This window comes from Lathamus discolor, chromosome 12 (assembly GCF_037157495.1).
Source record: "Lathamus discolor isolate bLatDis1 chromosome 12, bLatDis1.hap1, whole genome shotgun sequence".
Taxonomy (NCBI): Eukaryota; Metazoa; Chordata; class Aves; order Psittaciformes; family Psittacidae; genus Lathamus; species Lathamus discolor.
The window spans coordinates 5337738-5362511 of record NC_088895.1 but is presented as its reverse complement, the minus strand read 5'-3'; the positions used below and the strand labels follow the sequence as shown (position 1 = coordinate 5362511).

The 24774-nt window shown below is 40.4% G+C and overlaps 1 protein-coding gene and 1 long non-coding RNA gene across 4 annotated transcripts in view; one reads left to right on the top strand and one right to left on the bottom strand.

Moving 5' to 3' along the window:
• The window catches only part of CABIN1 (calcineurin binding protein 1), a 109530-nt gene that overhangs the window by 42675 nt on the left and 42081 nt on the right, over window positions 1-24774 (top strand). For all 3 annotated transcript variants that reach the window (XM_065693034.1, XM_065693035.1, XM_065693033.1), the window contains exon 29: window positions 5190-5303. In XM_065693034.1, the coding sequence (XP_065549106.1) occupies window positions 5190-5303 (114 nt within the window). The remainder of the gene's footprint in view (window positions 1-5189; window positions 5304-24774) is intronic.
• LOC136021146 (uncharacterized) lies at window positions 15880-22641 on the bottom strand. Its single transcript, XR_010615683.1, has 3 exons — window positions 22384-22641; window positions 20533-20596; window positions 15880-18565 (listed from the first exon to the last, which is right to left on the bottom strand). It is a non-coding gene; the product is annotated as an uncharacterized LOC136021146 (long non-coding RNA).

Below are 24774 nucleotides of genomic sequence, written 5' to 3'. Positions count from 1 at the left end.
GAAATTATCGGAGTTATTTCTCTAATTGCCATAATGAAGGTCTGAACTCACACATGTTGTATTTGGAAGTCTTGTGTTATGTCATATGCTGCACTGCATGGCTTCCTGAATTCTCTCCTCACCGGTACTGAAGCTTGTGTGAATAACAGGGAAGGGAAGGGAATGGAAACAAATCATACCCCTTGCCTCATAGTAGAAAACATAGCAAGAGCACTGCTGCGAATTGAACAGTAGCATGTCTTACTGATCTACTGAAAGGCGATGAATGTTCCATTTGGCTGTACAATGATTATCCAGAAAAATACTACCATTTTGTTAAAGATAGTTTGTTTTGAAAACATTCTTATGCCGTTTGTATGTGGCAGTTGTTATTTTATCCATGGAACTAATCATTAATAGGAGCTGTAGATTCCTGCGATCTGTCATTACTGTTGTTGACAAATGATTTTTTTTTTTTTGTATCAACATGCAATGAAAAAGGCTGCCTGTTTTCAATTTATTGGTTCAAATACCATGTCCTTGCCTGAGGAACTACTTGCAAAATATTTTCTTCCTTTATTTTTCTTTTTTTTTTTTCCTGTTTTATCATTTCCTGGTGCAGCCTTTTCTGTTTGTTTTCTCATCTCCCTCCCTATATACGTAACAACTTAGTGATTTGTAATGGTTTTCTGGTTGCATTACACGTTGTTGTCTAAATCCACCTCCTCTTGGAATTCAGAAAAATTGAATCCTGCCTGTTTGAGCCCAGTAATTCAACTAGGGCACTGTTGGCTTTTACTGTCCTGTTTTATGACAAACAACTACTTAACACTGCAAAAAAAAAAATCTTCCCACTGATATATGTACACTGCAGCCTTTCATGAGGTTGTAATTTTCTTTCTTTGATGACTCATTCAGGCTTTTGTAGAGCAATGTCAAATGTCTGTGTTTTAGTGGTACACTAATATCTCTTCAGTAGGAGTTACACTCTTGAACAAAGTTAAACCACAAAATGCAACTATGCATTTTCAGCAGTAAGTGGAGTAAGAAGTATGCTTAGAAATAATGTTGATAAGCCTGATTTCCAAAAATAAGATAAATTACATCAGGTGGAGTTGCTGTGGGGGCAGAGGGGATTACTGGTGGGTTTTAGAAAGCTGAAATTGATTTTTAAATGCATATAACCATCTTGAAAAATCCAGCATTTAAGCACTAGTGCCAGGAATTTGTATGAAGAATTTAGACTGATGGCCAAACTTCATGGTTGGCTGGGAAAGGAAAGGATTGGCAGGTCTCCATAGCGCATAGAAAAACAAGTTTTCATATGCAATCTGTTTTCTCCCATTTTACAGTATTACTGGTTCTGCTGTTGCAAGATTAGTAAAAATAGTTGTTGAGTGGTTTTTTTTTAACATCTTTTCAAAATCTTTCAACATTTTGTTTGGTTTTCCCCTACTTACTATTTGGAGGCTAGTTCTCTTTGTTTTATCTTGTTATCAGAGCAAATTTGTACATAGCTGTTTTTTGTTGGAATATATGTGCAGGAAAGTAAGGATGAAATGTCAGAAGTGACTTCACTGCCAGCTTGGGCAGTAGTTTCAGTTTCCCATTCACCTTGTCTCTGTCTTGAAGTAAAGTCTTTATCCTTTGTGATTTTTACCTCCAGAATGAGTGTTGGCACAGTTTGGAAGGAGAAGACAGGACTTGGCAAGATGCTGTTTGTCAATATAACTAACAAGTTTTGTGAGAAGCGTTTGCCTTATGGTCTGTCAGGATCAGTGTGTACAACTGGTCTCATACTCTGCAACCAGCAGGTTGTCAGGAAATAAAAATATTTACTTAGGTGCTTTTTTTATCTCAAAATCAAAAATACTCTGCAAGTCCTGGAAGAAACCACTCACAAATACTGTTTGTATGACTTAGGGGTTTTTTTAAGCTTGCATTTTCTATTATGTTCATTATTAACAGAGCCCTTAATGGGGAAATAAATGTCAGGTATAACATAATGTCAGTAGCATGGCAATTTAGTCTAACTAGGCATAATACATGCGTGTAAAAATGCATGTGAAAAGATTATATTTAAGATATACATAGAAGACAGGCATAATCTGTCAGCATAATGGATGTAAGCAATTCAAGTTGCAACAGTGTGGTAATAACAGTTCATTCAAAAGGCTACCCTTCAAGGTCAATAGTCTTTTTGAGTTTGCTTTTATTTGATGCAGTAGCACCAAGTATTTTTTGAAACAAAGCCTTCTAACAGACTACAAAAGACAACAGAGGGAAAGATAAAGGTATAGTAGGTTATTTTTTACACCTCTCAGCAACACTTCGTGGAGTTTCCGATTTAGGTAAAAGTGTCTTCTGGCACCATTCCATTGAGGTGTATCCATCTCCAGTGACTCAGATTTCCACTTGGTTGACCATAAGAGATTTTGCTCTTCAACTTCAACAATGCTGGTAAATTTTTTTGCAAGTTACTGCACCCTGCCAGTCATCTTGTCATTGAATTTTGGGGTGATAAAGATGTGGGAGGCAGCAGCTGAACTGGAAAGAGTAGTTCATAATTGCCCTGAGTCAGACAGCCAAATCCAGCATTTCAGACTAGCAAGCAGCATGCCAAGAAGAATAAATCCTTTTTGCTATGTCCTGGATCCCTTCACCCACTCCTAATAACTTCATCAGCAAAAAGCTAAGGAGACCAGACTCAGTGAAATCTAATGAGTTGAGACCTGTTCAGGCGTATGCACTGGGAATAACTGATCATGTTGATTTAAGGAGAAGGGTAGTGGAAAATCTGTAACTACATCTTTTATTCCTATTAGTTTTGATTGTGTGAAGTTACCGTGTAATTGGCCCATTTGTCCGAATGATCTTTTTTTCTTCCTAGCTAGGTTACTGTCATCATTTTGTTCAATAAAATCCTCTGAATTATAGGTACCAGATGCATGCCTAAGGATGGTCAGTGTAACATGCACAGGAGATCACCAGAGCATGACACGACACTTAATGGTCTCTTAACATTTTCATCATAAAACTTAGATTCAGGAATACATCCACAGCTAAAATTTTAGGCTGGGATTTTATATTTAAGCTTTGTGGTGGTGCCTTGCTTAAGGTGTTTGGTTTTAAGTTTCAGGTGATATTTTAACTGGAAGATTCAGATTGCCACACATTAGGCAATTTTTTAGTTTGTTTGCACACTTGAAATTTACTTAGTTTCCTGATGACTGCCATAAAATACCCCATTTACATGCTGGATCTTAGATGTTATGATAGTCTTATTTTTGCTGGATTCTCTTTGCTGGATTTTATTCAAAATAGGATGACTTTCATGGAAGACCAGGTTTCTGTAGGGAGTCTTTTCTGTATCATATTTTCTTCTGTATGTATTTCAAAGTATTTTGCAGGCTTAGGTTAATAGGATTACAGAAATACGTATTACAAAAGAAGTACCATAGGAAGAAGTTAGTCTGCAGTTAAGTTTACATACTTTGCTTTCTTCAGTCTTAATTAAATTTGATACTGAGTGATGATAATTAAATTTTCTGGGTCCTCTGCCTAGCAGGAAAGTACCTTGTGATGTTTATGAGTGTACCTGTATTTGTTCCACACCAAAAGAAATCTCTGCAAATCCCCTTGACTGTTGTATGCCATAATCATGAAGGGCCTGTATAAGTACCTATATCAGCTCTCTGAATGAAGGATTTTTGACATCCATAAATATCTGGTTAGGATTTCTAGTGTGCAACCCTCTTGCACTTAAATCCACGATCAGCAATTTGCTGGAGGGGATGCTCCAATTCTGGTAAGACATTGGAGATTTCTGCGTGATTACTGTCATTAGGACAAAAGCACTTATGTTTGAGCAGGGGTTTTACTGTTTCATGAAAGCCTTGCAAAGAAAATAATCTGGAAGACAGGATAAGAACTTTGATAATAACCCACCCACCCCCCCCCAGATTAAAAAAAAGGAAAGTTTTGACTGGAATATACTTTGTTGGATATGATTTAATCGAATTTATGATTCACAAAAGTGTATTTCCAGCCCACAGAACACAAGTTCTTCCTGATGTTAACACAAATCAGAATTCAACATTTTCCTTTGTTTCTGTGAACCACACATCTTCCTCTTCTTTTTTTATCTGCTCTGTACTGAAGTTGTCTCTAAAAAAGCCGGTCTAATGCGACTTGAATGCTAATTTCTAGTACTGAAATAAGAAATTACTTAAAGCAAAACTTCCATCAGTGAAACCTTACAATTAATAATTGTCCCATCTGTTACTAATGTTTTGCCTGGAGCCAACAGCTGTCTCTAGTTCTCAACTACACAAGAGATGTTCATGTATTGAACTCTTAGAGGCGTAGTGCTTCTATAAATTTTTGGTTGTTGTCTGACATTTCGTCTCCTGTTGATATGTTCTTGTTAACTCACTAAGCAGTATTAACCAAATTTGATGACAGGCATGGAATTTTCCAGAGAGGTTAAATGAAATTACATGGAGGGCAATGGCTGGTAGGGGTAGGGCTTGAATTCTCCTCCTCACTCAAAGACTGCAGTTTAAGCCTAAAGCTCTTCTGTTAGGTCTGGACTAATGCCTTGCAGGTCGTTAGCCCTAGGGAAGAGCTGGGGGGCATCTTCCAGAGCGTGTGTGTAGGAAAACAAGGGGCTTGTTTTCCTGGGGGCCTGGTCTGTGGAGGAAGGCTGCAGAATACCCAGGACAGAAAGTTCCACTATTTACTGAGAAACTTTATACTTTTATATGTAAGTTACTTTGTACTGAGCATTAAAATTCAGCTTTAAAAAAAAAATAAAAATTAAGGTGTTCTAAATATACTTATAGTTCATGTTTCTGTAGGTGATAGCAGCTGGAGGGTGCATCTCAATGAAATGGAGACAGGTTAAAAACAAAACAAGAAAACAGAACTTGATCGTATGAGGCTGGATTCAGCAGCTGTGGGGGAACTGGCTAGTGTGCTGGGGCTGATCACCCTGGATGCTTGCTACGAGAAGTAAGCTGGCTTCTCTCTGCTGAGGGATGTCTTCTCCAAATCACATGCCTCCACAAATACTGTTGTAACAGTGACTGTGTGGAAAATGAGAAATGACAACGCATTAATGAATAAAAGCAAGTGAATGCTTTGAAATTCTACCTCTGGTGGCATTTCTGTCCTCTGCCTGCAACTCACCTGCCCCTCTTTGTCCACAGAACCTGCAGTGGGCCCGCGATGTGCTGCTGGGCAGTGGCGTCCCCTGGCAGCAGCTGAAGCACATGCCTGCACAGGGCCTCTTCTGCGAGAGGAACAAGACCAATTTCTTCAATGTAAGTTTACAGAGCTCATAAACACACCCCTACTTTCTCAGCCATCATTTTAACACCTGCTTCTCACTTGGAAGGTTTGCAAAGGAGCAGTAATGTGAAATTCAGCAAAGGAGCATTAAACAAGCCATGAGAGGCTAAAGAAAAGGCAGAATTGTATCATAGAGAGATTTACTGTGATTTTCCTCTCTTGAAGGGAACCACATTAGAAGGATTATTTCTGATGAGCTTGAGTTATGCATCATTTACCATGCACTTGATGGTTGAGCCGTCTATAAAAATTCTAATTCCATTCATCTTAATTATCCTCCTGTTTACTGAGTCTCAACTAGACTTGCACTTCTCATGTCAAAAAATAGTGCTTGTTGCTCTAAGAAATCTCTGGGGTTGGAAAGAGCTTTTTGTGTTACGCTTTTGTAGTGTGGCTCAGCAGAAAGTATTTCCAAGTCCCCCTACCACACATTGAGTGTGATAGCAGCACTGTCATATAGATTGTCTCTGTGTCTCCAATACCTTCTCGTCCACAGGGGTGTCTGTGCCTCTCAGTGACATGGGACGCAGAATACTTCCCAGGTTTACGTGAACATTTATCTATTAGATTCCCTACTGTGATTGCCATTTAACACATTGCTGCTATCCTCAGTATCCCTGGCTTTTCTGTGGTATATTCTAGGTTTCTGTGCCCTTCTGTTCTTCATGATAGATAGGACTCTGTAGCTGGTTTGTGGCCTGTGATGTGTGGCGAGAACCTGGAGATATTCTGTCTTTCTGGACAATGTATCTGTTACATGGTTGCCTGTGATTTGCAGTGAGAGAATTTTGTCTCTGCTTTCTCATCCAGTGCTTCTGATTTAGTATTTTAATTGTGAAATTTATTTCTATTTTATATCTGTTGACATCGATCTTCATTATCTCTGTATATTGTGTTAATTAGCACTTCTGTGAAAACTTCCATTCAGTATAAGGTAAGTGCTCGTCTCTCATTATAATCCCTCAGTGGGTTGAACAACTAAGGAATACTGACAGTGGTTCAAATTGTACCATGGATCAGTTTGCAAAAGGAGCTTGTATATCATTCCATCTTCTGGATAGAATTTGTGATTAACAAATACTGCCAGCCTGATAAGGTATAGACTAAACAGTTGGGACCTGATTGATGACTGCATGGCTTTGTTGTGGTTATTTCCCTGCAGTATGTGCCTGCTATCCCTTTAAGGGTCCTGCAGTGTGATAAACTCATCAATCGGGTGAATACTTTGGCTCAGATCTGGATAACACAAGTATTCGTGTGGAAGTTAAGGAAATTACTCAACATGCTTGAGTCAGGCGTGAAGTCTGTGTGATTGAGCCTGACTTGTTCACCATTGCAGGGTTAAAGTGCAAGTATCTTGTGTTTTTATGTATGAGGAAGATGAGCAGTAGGAAATTGAGCTGTGAATATAAGGGAGCAGCATTTCTACTTGAAAATGTGAATTCCCAGGGTGAGATCACTGGTTGAAATAAATTGTGTCTGGGTTATAAATGCTAATGTTAAATAATTTAATTTAAAGATAGATTCCATTGTATCCCTATGTGGATGTTTCTAGCATTATTTCAACAAACAATCATTACTTATTCTACATATTGATCTTTTTATACTCTGAAGGATGAAAAGTGCTGGTAGAGGTATTAGACAGCTGTATAATAGTTCTGTTTTCTAAATCAACAAGAATTTCATTCCCATCATTTAATATTATTACAAAAAATAAATACACTCTGAAATAAAAGATGACCTTCAAGAAAATCTATATGCTAGCCCAGTGCAATATATGGCAATACAGTTAGAAAAGAGAGAAGATGTGTGAAAATGATGTTCTCAGCTTGAACTTGGGTCTGCCAACAGATGAAGATAATGTTAGTCAGGAGGGCTCCTTGTAGATTGCTGCCTCCAGACTTTAGAAATTGCAGTTTGGGGACTCAAGTCTGGTGTGCCTCACCTACGGTGATAGTATAACCAGCACATGGAGTGCCTCAGATAGCAAAACAACTTGTTGAGGCCTTTGTGAATCAGTGTAGCATCTCAGCTTACTTCTGTATGCGTGTAGGTTAGTCTTCTTGTTAACAAGTACAGTGTACATTATGAGTTTAGCATGACAAAATATTTTGGTCGTCTCATTTTTTACTCAGCTGTATTTTCAAAATGCTCTTCAAACACAACCCTGTGTGGAACATGTGGCAGTAATCCAGTGCAGATGACACAGACAAAGCACAGTGAGAAAATCCAGATCCAAGAGAAGGGGCTGCAAGTGCCCTTGGAAAAAAAAGCTATTAATGTCATCTGACATTCCAGAATTGGGCAAACCTAAATTTGTGAACAACTTGAGAGGATAAATATCTTAACACTGTGTTGACTTTGTCTTGGTTAAACCTTAGTTAGTTTGGTCTCATGCAAAGCTCCTAACCAGGCAGTGGGTGAGCAAATGTACTGCGCCCTATGGGTCAGTGCTCAGATACAGACTTGTCATCCACTGAATACATGTGGTGTTACATGTGTATGCAATGTCCCTGCTAGTGTCTTGACAGGTGATAAAACAGAAATTGTAGAGCTCTATGAAAGTAAGTAGTTGCATCTAATCTTAAATGGCCAACCTTAAGATTTCCTACGATTATGTCCTCCAGGGTTATTTTCAACAGAAACACTTTGCCTGAAGCATATATTTAGTTCCATGGAATGCATTTGGTTTTATTTTTGAGAACTCTTTAGCCTTTCTGGTACAAAAGAGTTAAATGAATGTCTAAGTGGCTTTCTGTAGATAATTTACTATTGAAATGCCTTTTTCTTCTGGAGCAAGTAGCACTCTTGTTTTTAATCTCTTGTACAGAAGATTCAGGGTTACTGAAATGACAGCTGACTCAATTTTACAAGTACAAACAACAGGGTGCAAGAGGGAAAGCTGCTCAAAGAGGGAAAGCTGCTGCTCAAAGGCAAGTAGGGACTGTGCCAGCCTGCTCCTCCCAGACGTTTTATAAATCATGCATACTCCTAGTAGAATTATTTATGAAATGTTTATGACAGCACTGTATGAAAAGAAGTAAACCTGGGTAAAGCTGTCTGCTGTTAAATTTTACTGCAGAACTGCTGGTCTGAATCTGTGTGTCATGGTCTCTTGTCTAATTTGTTACCTGTCACTCAGCTGCAACTGAAATCTGTTTGGATTAATTTTTTACTGTCTTCAGAATGAGCAAAAAAAGCATTTTCACTTAGCCCTGACTTCTTCTCATTTGACATACTAAAGTAATGTCAGGATGCCCGGAACTTCCCTTTTTCAGTTCTAAGAAAGAAAATGCTTACTTCATCCCTGGCCATGTTCAAGGCCAGGTTGGACAGAGCCTTGAGCAACACAGTCTAGTGTGAGGTGTTCCTGCCTGTGGCAGGAGGTTGGAACTAGATGATCTTAAGGTCCATTCCAACCCCAACCATTCTATGATTATTTTATCTATTTGTTTCCCAGTCAGAAAAGAAAGGCTCTGATTATCTAGGAGCAGAGGTTTTGGTTGTTCATGGCCCTGCTAGTGATGGCAATCATTGTATGAATAATTATTGCAGTTGGACTTAAGAGTTTAGTTGTGTTCCCATAAATTAATACCCAGTGGTTTTTGTTTGTCCAGTTACAAAATTCTCTATAACCTGCATGTACAGGTATACTCCAGCTTTTCTCCTCTTCTTTACCTGCGTCTGTGTGTGTGTGTGTGTGTGTGTGTGTGTAAATATATATTGAGACTTGGGGTTTTTTGGTTTCAGGATAGTTTCTATGGTAACTAAATTTGAAATTAATTCATCAGGAGGAAAAAAAGTCCCAAAACATTGCTTTATATAGTAGGGCATTTTTTAATATATTCAGATTTCATGCCACCATTAATAAAACAAAGTTAAACTTTGTGCACAGATGATGGGTATTCATCAGTCTGTGGGTGGTGATTGTGGAAGAAGTGTTTTGATGGTTGAGCTCAGTGTACCAGTAACTTCTCCATATGGTTTAATATACAGTATTTGTATTTTCCTGGCACATAATCTGTGACAATAATGATCTGCTGTAATAAAGATTCTGATGTCCATCTTTGGTAACTGTTCCCCACATATGAAAGCTGTGCATGCACACAATATACTACAATGCAGACATTCATGCAAGTCTTGCTGCAAGCTGTTAAGGATAATTGTTCTATTTTTAATTCTAAAAGAAACAGTGTGTGTTTATTCTCTGCTGTATTCCTGAAGTTCTTCATTCTGTGGTCTGAGCAAGCAGGGGCAGATTAAGGTAGCAGCATCCGCCGGGAGCCAGAAGCTGAGAGATAGCAGTGGTTTCACTTGAATTTGCCATTGTTCATAGCAGGTGTTACTGGGCCCTGGCAGGAGACCTCTGCTGTGCAGAACTGCAAGTTCTGGACACAGAGCACTTGAAGAATAAAGTTTGGTGCTGAAAGTTTCTAGAGGTGGTTCTTGCTATAGCGTGGTGATAATCAGTAGGTGCTTTCTCTGATGCACTCTCCCTGTATAGCAGGTTCTTTCCCTAGTTGTGTTCAGGTTGAGAGTTATGTCTTTGTGTCTTACCAGAGGAAAGTTGATTCTGAAAAGGGGAGTAAGGTTCAAGGACTGACTCTATTTTGGGATTCTGCACAACCAGAGCCATACATCTCTTTTCTGAGATGTAGAAACGCTAATATGAAGTACGTAACATAGGGGACTATCAAGGCCGGGGGGGGGGGCACACACGGATGGACAACAACATGCCTCAGCTCTCCTGGAAACTGCAGTTATATCAAGGAAGTTCCATTATATGCCTCAATTGTTTTTATACCTTCTCTTAGACATACAGTACTGGTCACTGTCAGAAATATGGCACTGAGTCAATATATGCAATTTTCTTTTGATCTCATACAAGCTTCTTTTGTTTCTTTCCCAGCTCCTGAAGTGTAATCTCCGCATTAATGATTCCCATGACTTGAATGAAAATAAAACATTTGTTACAGAATTTAATATCTCTGTTAGAAGTAACTGGCTGTCTATCATCTAAGCAAAGAGGGGAATACATCAGGGTGGTCTGAATCTGTTCTGGACATGTGTTCTGCTGAGTCTGAGGTTGCTGCTAATGTTGACCTGAGGAACCCCCAAATACCACACAAGGCCAAAGGCAGATCGTCAAGGCTGATTGTGGCAACTTGACTGAAGCTTCAGGGTCACTGTTTCCTACTGTGGTACAGGAAAAGCCTGAAACTGCAGGCAAAGCACACTAAAATCACTTAACTAGAACTTCTACTGCTCTTCTTTGCTTCCTGTCCTTGCCTAGTGATAGATCTCAGTTACTCTCCTGCTCATAGCTGGTGTGTGTCTCTTCAGCTGGCAAGTGTGCTTCCAGCTCCTAGATGTCTCCTGTGTGGAACATGAGCCTTTGAGAAAAATAGTACCGTTTGAATCAGATTGGGGGAAAAGGGAAAGAACTCAAAGAAAGTCTTTGTGCATCCATGTGAGTTGAGATTGTGTCTCAGCGTGGTTAGGGTTTGAGTCTGATCATGTATGGGGGCTCTCAGAGAATTAATGGCTGTATTTTAGCTTGACCATGACTGTTTGTGACTTTCTGAAAAGAAGTTGGTCTTTTTGGTGTTTCTAATACTTTATGTGAATGTGAGTGTGAGAGGTTGCTAACTCAAGTTTAAAAAAACCCATTAAAAACTCACTAGTGACATCAGAAACCACAAGGATTTAGTTATTCAGTTTTACCTTTCTTGCTTTGGAGTGTTTTGGATGCTATCTTTATGCAATCACAAGAAAAAAGAAACCATAAAGGAATCATTAAAAAGAACAAAAACACAACAACATCAAAACAAAAGGGGGGGGGGGGGGGGAGGTAGGAAACCAACAAAAAAAGCCCTCCAAACCTTTTCAGTTCCAGCAACTAGGTAACACTTGGAACAAGTTATCAGACTTAGTACCATTTAGTAGGTGGTATACAAAAAAGTGTCTAGAAAAGGTGACCTCCACCATTAACACTGACCTTCTGTCTAGTTGCATAAAAAGAAATAATGATAGGATAATGACACCACATATTAAGTCTGTTTTTATGCTTTTTTCCTTTTTGTGCTTATGGTAATCAGGGGCATCTGGTTAGATGACAGGTAAATCCCTATCTACTTTAACAGAATTGTCTTTAATCTTTTCAGGAGGTGGCCATATTTTAGCCACGAAATACCTGTTTTTTCACTGTGCAGGAAATAGGCCCTGAAAGAGCAAACTTTTGTAAAGTGCTGTTTGGCAAGTGCAGATTCTTATTGCCAGCTTTCTACTGGCTGTGAAGTATTCAGATTTTAAGAAAAGACACCTCCCTGCTACATACTTGCTTCTTGTGCTAGGAAGAGCAAGCTACTTCATGAAATTATTTGGCAATTTAGAAACTACGACTGTCAGCAGTGTGCTGGTGTGCTGTTAGGAGGCACTATGCTGCAGGGAGCTTTTGCTGCAGAGGTGCTTCTGTCAGCTGGGGCTGTATGGGTCACCCAGTGCCTCTCCTTAAGAGAAGGTAACAAGAGACCTTGCTCCACTGGAGACACATACTGCATTGGAGAGCTGTTTGAGTTAACATGCTGCCTGCCTGGCCTGTCTCCTTAGTAATTTTAATAAGTATTTCGTCACTTTTCCTACATTCCTGAATAATGTCATTATAAAGCTATTGTTCTTCATCTGTGTGAAAAAACCATTTCTGTTGTGGTGAAGAAATACTTGGGTGGAAAGCTGCTGAGGAATAAATAAAAAACCCTGCAGGAGTCCCTTCTGAGTCAAATGATTGTATAACCCAGTGCCTTAATTTGTAAATAGAGTCAGCAGTGTAAATGGCGGTTATTTTATGGTTACAGTATAAACCAAAGTTTGCAAGACCGAAGAGTGAAACCAAATCAGTGCCTTCCCATCCTCTGTTCCTTGTTTTTCTTCCTTTTTGGTCTTTGCCAATTTTCTCAGTTTCCCTTCACTGTATCTTCTGTGGAATAACACCATGTCAGAGGTGCAGTGCTCCCAGCACCCATCATTGAATACCCATTGAGCCACAGGGTAGAGGAACTCACCTGCCTGCAGATTCAGGAAGGCACAATTGTGTTGATTAAATGTAGTTCATGTATACAAGGTTATTTTTGCATAAAGTCTAGAAACTTTCTTTTAGTGAATGCTTAAGTTTTGACGAAGTTGATTCATTAAAATACATAATGAGGTGATAGCCTGGCCCTTCTCTCAAACCATGACTGAAAATCAGTTTTATAAAAGTGCATGTGTGGAAGAGAATCAGTGTTTGCTTTGACTCCATTAAATTTAGTTATATTCATGGCTGTGTTAGAAACGGGCAGACCTTTTCTATGTGGAAAAGGTAGCTTTTTGAGAATCCACATATTTTAGTCAAGCAAACAGATTAATTTTCATTGTTTTTATTGTCTACCATGGCAAATGGCTTCCCCTGGGGGAAGGCAAAGCAGGAAATTGTGATTCTAGTTGCCCCCACAATAAGAGTTAAAATTTAATGACTATTTTTCCCTGACTTTCCCCTTGATAGTCATTCCTTTGCCAGTAGCAAGTGTTTTCCTTCTTTGCCTCCTTTTTTTACTTGTAAACTTAATGTAATTCTACTCATAAACCTCCTGACTAGATTTTTCTAATGTTTTAATTGGAAGAATGCTTTTAGTAGTTGCAAAGGAGTTAGTTCTGTCATTCCCTCTTGCTTGCTCTTATAAAATCTTAACGCCAGCTCTGAAAATAAAGGTAAGCAAGGAGTTAACTGTGCAAGTGAAACTTTCATAGTGATTGGATTAAGACCAGAAACCCAGTAAGCAATGAAGTCTTAAAGTTGCCTATAAAAAGCTAGATAACTTTTCAACCTCTGCCCAACATGTTATTTACAGTTCTTCACTCCATCCTCTTGGAAAAACAGAACTCATCAGTGAAAAATGTCCGTCGTTCACAGAGTTTTTTGTCTCAATATATACACGCTGTTCTTTCTGGCCAACTCTGCAGGCTTCCAAGACACAGCTAGTAAAGATGCCAGTAAATCTAAATCCCTAGAGATACAAGCATGGGGTTTTGACCTGTCGTTTGTGCCAGTGGTTATTAAACAGCTATTTTTTTCCATTCGGTTTCCCTAGGAAAAGTTTCTTCTTTTGTTGAGTACGTTAATATCTAGACAAAGGTAAGCTAGGGAACAAATGACCCTGAAAGAAACGAAGATATGGCTTTGTAGAAGAGAGACTGTAATGAAGCTTGTAGTGTGTCACAGGACATAAAGCAGTTAGTTTTAAAGCTGGATCATAAAACATCAACAGCAACTGTTTAACCCACTCTAAATAGTATTTGAAAGGTGCAGACTTTCTGGAATACTGTGTGATGAATGTCCTTTTACCAATGTGTAATGAATAAATCCATTTGGTTTTTTTCACCTGCCAGCTCTGTATCTGATACAGAGAGAAGAGACTTAATAGGCTTAGTTTTAAACTTAGGTTCTTTGCTTTAACAAAAATATCTAAATGGGATTTTTAAAAAGCTGAATAGATTTTTAGAAAACTGAGCAAATGAATAGTGACATTAACTTCATTAAAGCAGCGTATTTAATGAGAAATATTCTTGGAACTGCAGTTCTCAGCAGAAGGATCGAAATATTTTTTGTGGATACACATTGCCTTAGTGTAAAAATGAAACCAGAAGAACGTGGGCTGAGAGCAGCATGACAGGAGTCTGTGTGTACATCTGTGCAAGTGGATAGCATTTACAGATAAATATTTTTAATTTAATGGCTACAGCAAGATGTAATTGTCCAAATTAAAGAGGTTAAGCTGGAGAAGGTAACATGGTAGATGATGATAGGTAAGAACATAGCTGTTGCTGTGCAGTAGCTAGTGTGTGATTAATGGTTTGCTAACTGACTGCAGCATCATTGTGTGGAGCTTAGATAAAGATACTGAGGCAGGAGTTCTCTGAGTAACAGTACTCCATCTTTGGCAAAAATCCTAAAGTTAGAGGAGTAAAAATGTTGAATATTGTATAGTAGTATTGTTCCAGACTGTTTGGCTCCTGTGGAGGAGGTAGGATTTCCTGGCTTAATATGAATACTTTTGGAGTTTGTGTGATAGCTACTATGTGAAACAGCCGGGGTGACCATGTAAGCAAGGTGACTTTCTCAGTCTCCTGACAGGAATTCAAACAAAAAGATGACTGAGTGGGTGAGCAACAGGCATGAAGTCCACAGCGGTCAGTATTTTAGCTTGCTCCTCTGAACACTCAAAGGTATGACCGTGATCCAACAAGGAAAGTCCTAGAAGAGCTTGAGGAAAGAACTGCAAGAGCTTTATGACTTTAGTTCGTTTCAGTTGGCTGAACTTCACCTCCACCAGTTTGCTTCCTTACCTCCTCTCAATAAACAGTTTTATAAATTTGGCTTACATGAAGTTGTTTTTCTGTAGGTTAGAGAAAGCAAAATCAGAAAAAACACAGACCTTTCCCTTGAAGCACTTCCTAAGAGTTACTCGGAATGAATTACTGATTTTGCTGGCTATTTGGTTTGCTGACATAAAGTAAAAATCGGAATTTAAAACACCTACCAGGTCATTTTCTGGTTAAATGTTCAGCTGCTCCCTGTGTGTATATTCAGAGTCTATCAGCACTTGTACTGTGATCTGCTTACCAGACTGGAACTAGTGTTAAGTCATTAATATAATGGCCTTACATATACTCCCTATACATATACATATACTCCAGTACTGACTCCAAAGTGACTTAAAGTATTTCCAGTGGGAAAAATTTGGACAAACCTGAAGATAGGCCTGGCTTTTTTATGTCTGTGTAACTCATCCATGGAGAAGTGTGTAACCATCCCAAATCCTGTGGCACTTTAACACTGTCTTCTATCATGACTGATCTGCTTAATACAGAGTACATAATTTATGTTTATAATCTAGCTTTGTGTCACAGCTAATGGCAGATTTAGGGTTGAAAGACATTAACAGAATCATAAACGAGATTTTAAAAAGAAGTAGGGATTACAGACTGGTTTAGTTCTATAATGGAGGTGGGACTTTCCATTTGAATGCAGTGCAATAATTTCAAAAGCATTTTCTTTGTAGTGCAAGAGAAAATACTCCTAATAGGAGTGTGTTAAAATGCACATTCCACTTACTTTGTAAGCTGAAATACTGACAATGGGATAAACTTTAACAATTGTTTGGTGGCACATAAAGGTTATGTCTTCATGCCTATAATGAAGTAGTTGTTCCAGCAGGGTCCAAAGAAAAACATCTGGCTGTTTGCCCTTAATCTGACAGGTCTGTACTGAAGGTCTTACTGAAAATTATTTCCTAACAGATTTATGTCAGGATATTTTCCTTATAATTTTCTTTGCAATAAAACAAAAAAAAGCAGAAGTGTTTTTCTGCATTAATTATACTAAAATGAATGTTGCTTTCAGGACCACAAAACATTATGTTTTAGCATTTCAAGTAAAATGCACGACTACATATACAGCCTAATGTTTTAAGAGTTAAAACTAATCCAAAACAAAGACTGAGATTTTGAAGCTTAAGCTTTTACCATTTTTATTGTTTTTAAGAACTTTTAAAATGTTTAAATTCCAACAGCAAATAAGCAATGCTCCATATAGTTTGTAAATAAACCACTAAGGTATAGAAGTATTAGAAACTGATGAAAATTGAAATTAGCAACAGCTAGGTTTGGTTTTATATCAGAGATTATGAGAATGAAAACCTAAACAAATAGTGTCTGATTGGCATGTTCATTCCTTATTAGTTCTTCCTTTGCACAAATCTTGAAATAAACACGCTGGCTGCATCTACTCCGTATCTTCTATAATGAGATGCTCTTGCTGCTTTGCAAGTACAGCAAAGCTAGAAGAAACAGTTTTGAATAGCTTTTTTCACTTAAAAGTAAATGAGAAGTCGCTGGTTAATGCCATATCCAGGAGTTACTCTTCAGGCTTTGCCCCCCATAGCTCTTGTGGCCATTGTTCTATGAAGGGTTGTTTTTTTTCATCTTAACCTTTTAACAGTAACTACCCAAAACAATTGTATAGAAAGAAACAAGAAAATGTTCACCATTTCGTAACTGGTCTTCAGTCCTTACAGCACAATGGGTCCACATATGTATCCCGGAAAGGAAATACAGTTTTCTCCAGAGGGGGCAGGGAACAACACACAGCAAAATGAGTCCTGAATGCTTTGTCAGCAGTAAAATGGGATCTGCAGGCAGTAAATTCTTGTCTTGCAGGGATAAAACATGAGCAACAGTAAAAGGACTTCAGTTTTACACTGTGTGTGCACGTGTGTGTGTTTATGTGTATTTTAGGAGAAAGACCAGTTAAATATTGAAGAACAAAGATTTTTTTAAGGCAGGATAAAAATGAAAGAAGTATTACTTTAAAATATGTTAGACAATAAAATTAATTTTAATAGAAAATAAATGTGATCTTTAACAGTGGCTAACTGGCTAGAGGACTTAGTCCTGCTCCTGTGACTGAATTCCAAACCTGAGATACTGGTGAGAAGATTGCAGCACAATGAGATACTAATGCACTCTCTTCAAGTGTCTTGTTAGCTTATTCAAATATCCTGTAGAAGTATGGAAGGTAAAAAGAATGAAATAATACTTCTGAGTCCAGTTGCAGCTATTTCCAATCACAGAGTGGAAATTAGCTTCAAGTTGCATTCACTGTACTTGACTGACGAGGGACTGTGCAGTGAGTGCTTTCAAACTGAAGGAAGTCTGATGGCTCTCGATGACGAAATGTGCTTGGATTCTCAGCACTGCTAGGTTGCTTACAGAATTTCAGCGGAAGACATTTACACAATCCAGTCTTGAACTGCTTTGGAGATTGTCAGTACCTGGATGAGGCACTTGGGAAGCACAAGATGTGAATTAGGGGGAAAAAAAAGAGGAGACAGACAGACAGGACTTAACTGCTTTACACATTTCATGCCCAGAGAGTTCTCAGTTTAGGATTTAGCCATTCAGTCAATGTGACCCTGCTGACAAAGTGTGGGAGAAAAAGGAAGAATAATTTTAAGCAGAAAGGGGGGGTTTCTTTTTTGTAAATCAGTACTGCAGAGAGTATTGCTCTCTTTCTGAAATTGTTGCTAGAAATTGTAGACGGTGTGTTCTGGGCCCAGCATTACTGTGACAACGTAGGCAGGTAAACCATTCACATGTAGGCCTATTTTGTGGGTTATGTTGTCACTGTCTTTTCAATATGTCACTTTTCTTCCTTTAAAATCTGACAAGTCCCTGCTTGCTTTTTCTGAATAATTGAGCCAGAATAAAATTTCCTGCCTCTGTATGTTCTCAAATCAGTAAGGTAAAGCAAAGCAAAGTGTCTTTCTTCCTGAAAACTTCTGTCTGAGAGCTGTCTCCGGCAGCAGACTGAAGCTGACAAAATGAAAGGCCCACCAGGAGATGAGTCTGAATTTGATGTCTTTTAAGTATGTGGGCAGCAAGGGGAAGACAGCAAGATGGTATACACAGATTTCTGTTCCAAATCTCCTTTCAGTTTCTTGTATTCCTATTGCTACCTTTTGACATATTCCTCTCCTATTTTTTCATTTGCATTTATTCTTTCTTTTTCCATTTGCCCTTTAAAGAACAGCAGTTCACATGTACTGCGAGGACAAATAATTAGGTATTATTTTACATTTGTTTGTCTCTAGACAAGGGCAGCATATGTTCCATATGAAATTCCCCAGATAATAGCTTTATCCGTAGAAACTCCTGTTTTTAAGAGGAGTAAGTTTGTCTGGTGTAAAATTATATTAAATTGGTTAAAATATTCTTTTAGAATCAAAGTTGTAGTTTGCAAGCAAACCAGTAATTGTCAGAGGGGACTGAATTACCCTTATATGTTGAATATTGAAGAGTGACAGGTTTTGAAAAGCTTCAAGTCCTCTGAAGGTCCAGATTTGATGCTTGCTGGTTTATGTTTCTCTTTGAAATTCAGAAGGAATAAAATCACCTCTTAATAAACAAGAAATACAAACCTGTATAAAGCCGGGATAGCATCTTGACAATAAAATGGGTAAATTCATGAAATGTGAAATATATTTTTCTCTCCTCCCTCCTCTTCGTTCTCCTTAACCTCTGTGTGTCACCTACTGACCACCGTGTGGGTTTAACTCAAGTGCAGGTATGCTGTTGGGTTTGGTCATTGGTAGCAGCCAGTTCTGCTGCCCAGCATTAGTGATTTCCTTACCGCAGTTGCCTGGAAAACATAAGACCACAAAATTTGCTACTCAGGATTAGGCTGGGTTTTCTAGGCAAATATTCCGATCTGGTAGCTATTGTTATCTGCCTGTTTGCAAGAAGATTAAAAATATCTGAGTTAAAGGAAGCAAATGCTGCTCCTGAAGGAAGAATACTTTCTAGTTCCTGTTAAGACTTCCATTGCACTGGAAACTTGGGATTACTCTTATCTCTATAGGGGGAAGAGAAAAAAAAAAGCCACCTACAAGTGAAAACAATGTCCCACTTCCTTAAAAACAAAAGATGAGATCTCTCTTCCTAAGTGGAAATCAGGTTCATGCTAGGATTTACAGTGCATATCCTCTGAAGAAAATAATTTGAAAATGGAACAGAATTTCAAATACATTGACATTAACAAACTCATATGCTGTGTTTGCAAGGAAAGCTGCACCCTTATCTCGACAGGGCAGAGAGGTCTGCAATCTTTCTGAACATTCGCTATTCACCCTGGAACATTCCATCGAGAAATCCCAGTGTGCAAAAGTTAAAAACGCTTGAAAGTGTAAATTCACTTCCATCTGACTCCTGGGATTTATTGTGGCACTGGAGAGCGTGTGGTAGAGCTCACATCCCATAGGTGATTCTGGCTGAGACATTCCTCAAACTGCCTCTGGTTGTTAATGATTTAAAGATACAGAAGATTGAAGGTGGAGGGGAGAGGAATGTGAAGAAATGCAACTCTTAAAGAAAGAAACATGGGGTGAAATACAAACTTGCTCCTTTTTAACGGTCTGGAATTCTGCTTTGCCCTCCTTTTTTCCCATCATAAATAATTGCAAAAGAAGTATAGGACATGGTCTTTGAGGATTAACAGTTGCATCTAGGACAGTTGTTCTTTCTCAGAGATGGTTTGCTGAACTGAAACTATTCATTACCAGTATTTATTTTTAAAGGGATAAATGTTAGGTCATCTTGTTGACTCTGGGCATATTTCAAGTTCCCTGTAATTGTTCTGTCAGTCTTTTTCCCATCCATCCTTTCTTGCCAAAATGCATAAAGTCTCATTGTTTTGTTCCTGTATCACCTAAATTAAACTTAAAAAAGGAGCAGATGTTAGCTAAAGCCTTCATTTGCAGTGTCTTCAACTAATAAGCTAAGAAAATACTGTATCGTCTTTTATCCCTAATCAGCCAGAAGCCTTGAATAGTGTCCCAAATACTGCCCTGTGTAAAAATAATTAATGAAAAGGCCTTTGCTATTACATAGTGTTATGTCTGAATACAGGTGTAATGGTGCCAGCCATCCTCTGCAGCAGGCATTTCACCAGCAAGCCTGGAGCGGGGGCAGTGGGATTACGGCTAGCTAAGCCAGAGGTGTGTCTGAAAAGTGTGTGTATAGGTGCATGTGAGTAACTCAAGGTTATTTCTGACATGAGCACGTTTGCTCCCTTTCTGTGATCACCAAGTACACAGTTTTATCCACTTTTTGCTCCAACCTTACTGAGCTTTGAGTGTCTTTATAATGCATCTCCCATATCCAGAATGTGGAAGCCCCATAATCTGTGTCTGGTTCCCACAGGTACAGGGGATGCCACGTACACTTCTCTGGGCGCCTGGTTTTTACCTTAGGTAACCTGATTGGAATTTTTTTGCTCAGTAGCACCATAAGTTACGAGCACCTGCATGTGCAAATACTGCAAAATGCATTCTGCTTGTGAGGGTTCAGACAACTGATAATAAACCTTTGGAATTGGCTAGAATCAAAGATAATCTGTGGTGAAAAACATATCCTTTTAAACTCTAAAGAGACAAATTTGTTTTGTTAATTTAAATTGGTAATGGACCGTTGCCAAATAATGTTTCTATACAAAAGCAACAATGAATCAGACATGTATTAAATATTCCAATTGGTGATATTTTAAAAATCTGCTTGTTTGTAAAGCAGTTTGAAATCTAGTAACTAAGTATTATTATAATTATTGTTTACCTTTCATCATCATTTAAAGATGTCTCTGTTCTTGCTGGTTTTTATGGTACCATGACTGCAGCATCTAAAAGGTATTAATTAGAAAACAAAATCCTTACGTTGCCATGCTTATGGCTTAAAGGTGTTTAATTGTGCAGAACTTTTCTATAACATAATTTCCAATCTAATGAACACCCAGTCCTTGGGCTATTAACTTCAGACATTTCACCATGTATTTAATCCAGGGACAACAGCCACTTAATTTGCATAAATAAATGACGGTGCATAGGAAGAAAACCCCAGTGCAATAGAGGAAATAAGAGCTTGGCTGTTAACAGGGACTAAATGAGCGGATGAATAAGGACAGGTCAAGAAGGACCCTATTTGCATGAACACATGGAAAGGAAGTATTCATTTCAGTTCTGTATTTAAAACATAAATCCATGTTATACAGTCAAAAGAGTAAAGGTTAATGGATTTTTGAAGTGGTAGTGCCCAAACTGCATTCTTTATCTGTATAGAATGGGTTAGTGCTGCCTTTGGTAGTAAGATGGAAGGGGCGATGAAGACGTGGGTTATTTTAAAGAGTGGTAATGCCCACAGTGAAGTCTTAGCTTTAAAACCAAAAGCTGACTCTTACAGTTTAAGTGGAGAGACACAGGGTACTGTTGATGAATTAATGTTATAACTAGGAGAGCTAAATTATTCTTCAGCCTTTTTTTCATGATGCTGTTAAACATAAATGTATATATATGAAGTATGCAAATAAGTGGGAAGGGCCAAGCTATACGGAGCTTTCAGTGTCAGGAGCCTAGAATCGATGTGTTTAGGAAAGAGGAACATCCACAAATTAAAAAACGGGTAAAAAGTGGCTAAAATAATGGGAAAGAAAGATGACCTCAGTTACTGACTTCTGCATTAGCATGCAGGGACTGTCGCCGTTGTGGAGCAGGCTATTAAACCTGAGGTGTCAGTAGGCAGGATAGATTTTGAGCACTTCAGAATAATCCTAGCACATGGGAGGAGAAAAAAAGAACCCAAACAGAACAACCCCCTGCAATGTTTGGACAGGCAAGGGGGAAGGAAGTCGAAGCAACTGCCCTGCTTGCAAAGCTGAGAGAAAGGAACAAGTAAAGGAACACGTAAATGTTTAAACTGTTGTGTGAAGGTAAATCAGGAGCAGAGCCCAGATGAGCGGTGGGGAAAAGAAGATGAGTTTAGCTGCGCTGTGATTAGGTTGAGAAAGATCAGGTTGCAAGGCAGCATTCGATGGACTGAGGCTGCCAGTGGACTAGCACACGGTCTGGGTCTCTTGTGGGACTGACTGAAATGGAGAGGGAAGTATGGGGGGAAAGGACAAGGGCTGGCCTTTGTCTTCACCTTCAAATAGTTTGAGAAAGGGAGAAAGATGGAATGAAAGCGGTTGCAAAGGACTCTGGTGACAGACATGCGATAGCAGGAGCCGGAGCTCAGTTAAACACTCCGGGGGGGCACGATACGACCCTACACATAAAAGGAAGGGGTGTGAGAGGGGTGTCGAGCGTGCTGTGAAGGGTGTCCGGTGGCGCGGGCCGCAGCGGTGGATGCACGGCGGTGCCCGGGCGAGCGGCGCAGGCCCCGCGCACCGAGCGGCCATGGCTGCAGCCGCTGAGAGAGGCCGCGGCCTCTCCCCGCACGCTCCGGGCGTGCGGGCGGGCTGCGGGGACAGGAGGGGACCGGCCGCGCTCGGCAGGAAGAGGTCACGATTCGTGTGCCGGCGAAGTGAAGGGGCCGTGCAGCGGCAGCGGCGGGGTTAGGCTGGGTCAGGCAGGTGGGAGCAGGGAGCCTTTGTTAGTAATGCCTGCGGACGGGCAGGCGCAGCTGTTTACTCACTCGCCCTAAGTGCGATGGCTCCGAGCCAGGCTCGGCAGTAACGGGGACCAAACATCCGATGTCAAACAAAACCGGCCTCCGCTGGGGGAGCGAGCAAACAGCCCCGGCCCTGCGCCCCCGCCCCCCGGCTGCGCAGAGAAAAGGGGTGAAAACCCCCAGATTCGGGTAAACCCGTGCGGGACCCCGCGCTGCGCGCTCCGGTACCACAGGAAGCGCGCGCAGCCCGCGGGGCCCGTCAGGTGGGGGCGCGGGGGCGGGCGCTCGGGCTCCGCGGGCCGCCGGGGAACTCCGGTGGAGCGATCGCGCCGCCCCGGTAATGGGGCGGTGAGGGCCGGGCGCTGGGGCTGGAGTAAGTTTGCTTCCTCCCGGGCAGCGGGCGGGCGTTCCTCGGGGCGGCTGCGTGCGCCCCGGCCCGCGGGTGTTAGAGCTGGGGCCGCCGTGGGGAATCCCTTGCTCGGGGCCAGGCTGAGGCGCTGCGGCCGCCGGCGGGCGGGAGCTGTGTGCGCTCCGCTGACATTTGCCGTCGTGCTTGGGACATAGTTGTTCCGTTAGTTCGGTTCGCCTGCGGTCAGACGCCGTGACAGATCTGCGGAGGAAAACCCCGAGAGCGATGGGAGACGGAGGAGTCGAGAGAAGTTTGGAAGGGGGGACGAACGGGTGAGGGATTTTTGTTGTCTTTGGTCTGTATTGTTTGGGTTTTCTCGGTCTCCTTCCTCCACCCCCTTAGTGGGATGAATTATTTAGCACCTCGCTTTAAATTCATCCCTAAAGCTCGCAAGGGGAGGCTTTCATGTCTAGAGGAAGAAAGGAGACGGTAGGTCTGTAGAAATCATGTCTGTCACAGAGCAACCCAGCTGTGATCTCTGCTGTGCACTCTGCCGTTCTACCTACGACAGCCGGGCTCACGCTGGAGATTCCCCTTCTTACCGGTGACCTAACAGCAAAGCCTGTTGTTCAGCGTCTATTTTGCATGAGCTACTATGCTGTAGCAGTTGCTGCTTCATTCAGCTGGAGAGGGAGGATAAGAGGATTCCAGTTTAATTAGCAGTTTGTTAAAACCAGTCAGCTTTGGTCACACGTGTATAATTTTAGAACGTATGTCTTAATTGCAGTGAATTCTGGTGGTGTGCATAGAGCGGTGCCACATGCTGTTTGCAGCATTGGCTGGGGCAGCTTCGTGTTTCTGGTGTTTTAATTTACTGCAGCATGTGTTTACTTGTGCAGCGGCAGATTTGCTGTGTGCTGGGGGTATTCTGCATGAAGCAGATCGAGGAATCAGGGCATATGCTGTGGAGGTTTTTATTGCCCAGAGAGCTGCAAGATGTGGCTTTTTTTATTGGAGCACATTCAGGTTGACATCTTGAATACCCAGATACTGTTCTGCTTGTGTTCAATAATAGGGCTTCTGTGTGGTTTTAGCATTCTTACTGGAGTCTGAAATACTCTAAGTGTTGGGGCCTTCCTCTCTGCTCCTCCCCCTCGCTAATTACTCTGGTTGTTCTCAAACAAATAATTCCTATCTCTCAATATCCCTGAAATCAAACACCAGCAGGCTGTACCCTGTCTTCTGCTTAGCTCAGTGAGTCACTGCCATGCCTTGTGGTAGATTAAGCTGTTGTAGTCTTGCTGCTGGTTGAATATTGAAGATCCCCTGTGTATACTGTGATTTACATTACTGTAAGTAGGGTAATTGAATTACAGCTTCTCTGCAAAGTCTTGTTCCTCTGGTGTTATCAAAGATCAGCCAACTTTAGTTGGGGTGCTAGGCAGGCTGCTGCCTGAATGTTGGCTGGAATTAGACATTTCCACTAGCTCTTATAATTGGATAAAGAACTACTTTTGTTTATTGGTTTTAAACCCTGTATTGCTGAGGAAGCCTGGGGAGTCTCTGAAAGCAAGACATCATTAGGTGTTGACTCCCCCTCCAAGGTAAAATACTTGAATAACAAAGTTAATGACATTCTTTTTTGTGCAGGAATTCCTGTATCAGAGGCGAAAAGATATTCTGAGGTTAGCCATGGGGTGTGTAACAGTAAGAGATTTTTTTGCCTTTTATAGCAGTCAGGATTCATTCAGGGCCTCCACTTGCTGGACAGAGGAGGGAAGTGTTCTATGGATGCTGCTGCTGTAGTGGGGGGAGAAGAGAGAATGAAATGAGTTATCTGTCAGCTCCTAATGACTTTAATTTGAGGATCTTAATTGGTGAGGATGAAATGTGCAAACTCACACAGAGCTTTAGTTGAGATGAGTATGTCTTCTCCATGGCTTGACTCCTTTTTACTGCTGCGTATGTCTTTTTCTGGTTGATAGCTGCTAATATTTGTTTCTCGCTACCTGTTTTAAATAAGGTGTTTCCTGCCCTCAACTTCAGCTGACAAGCAGTTTGAAATC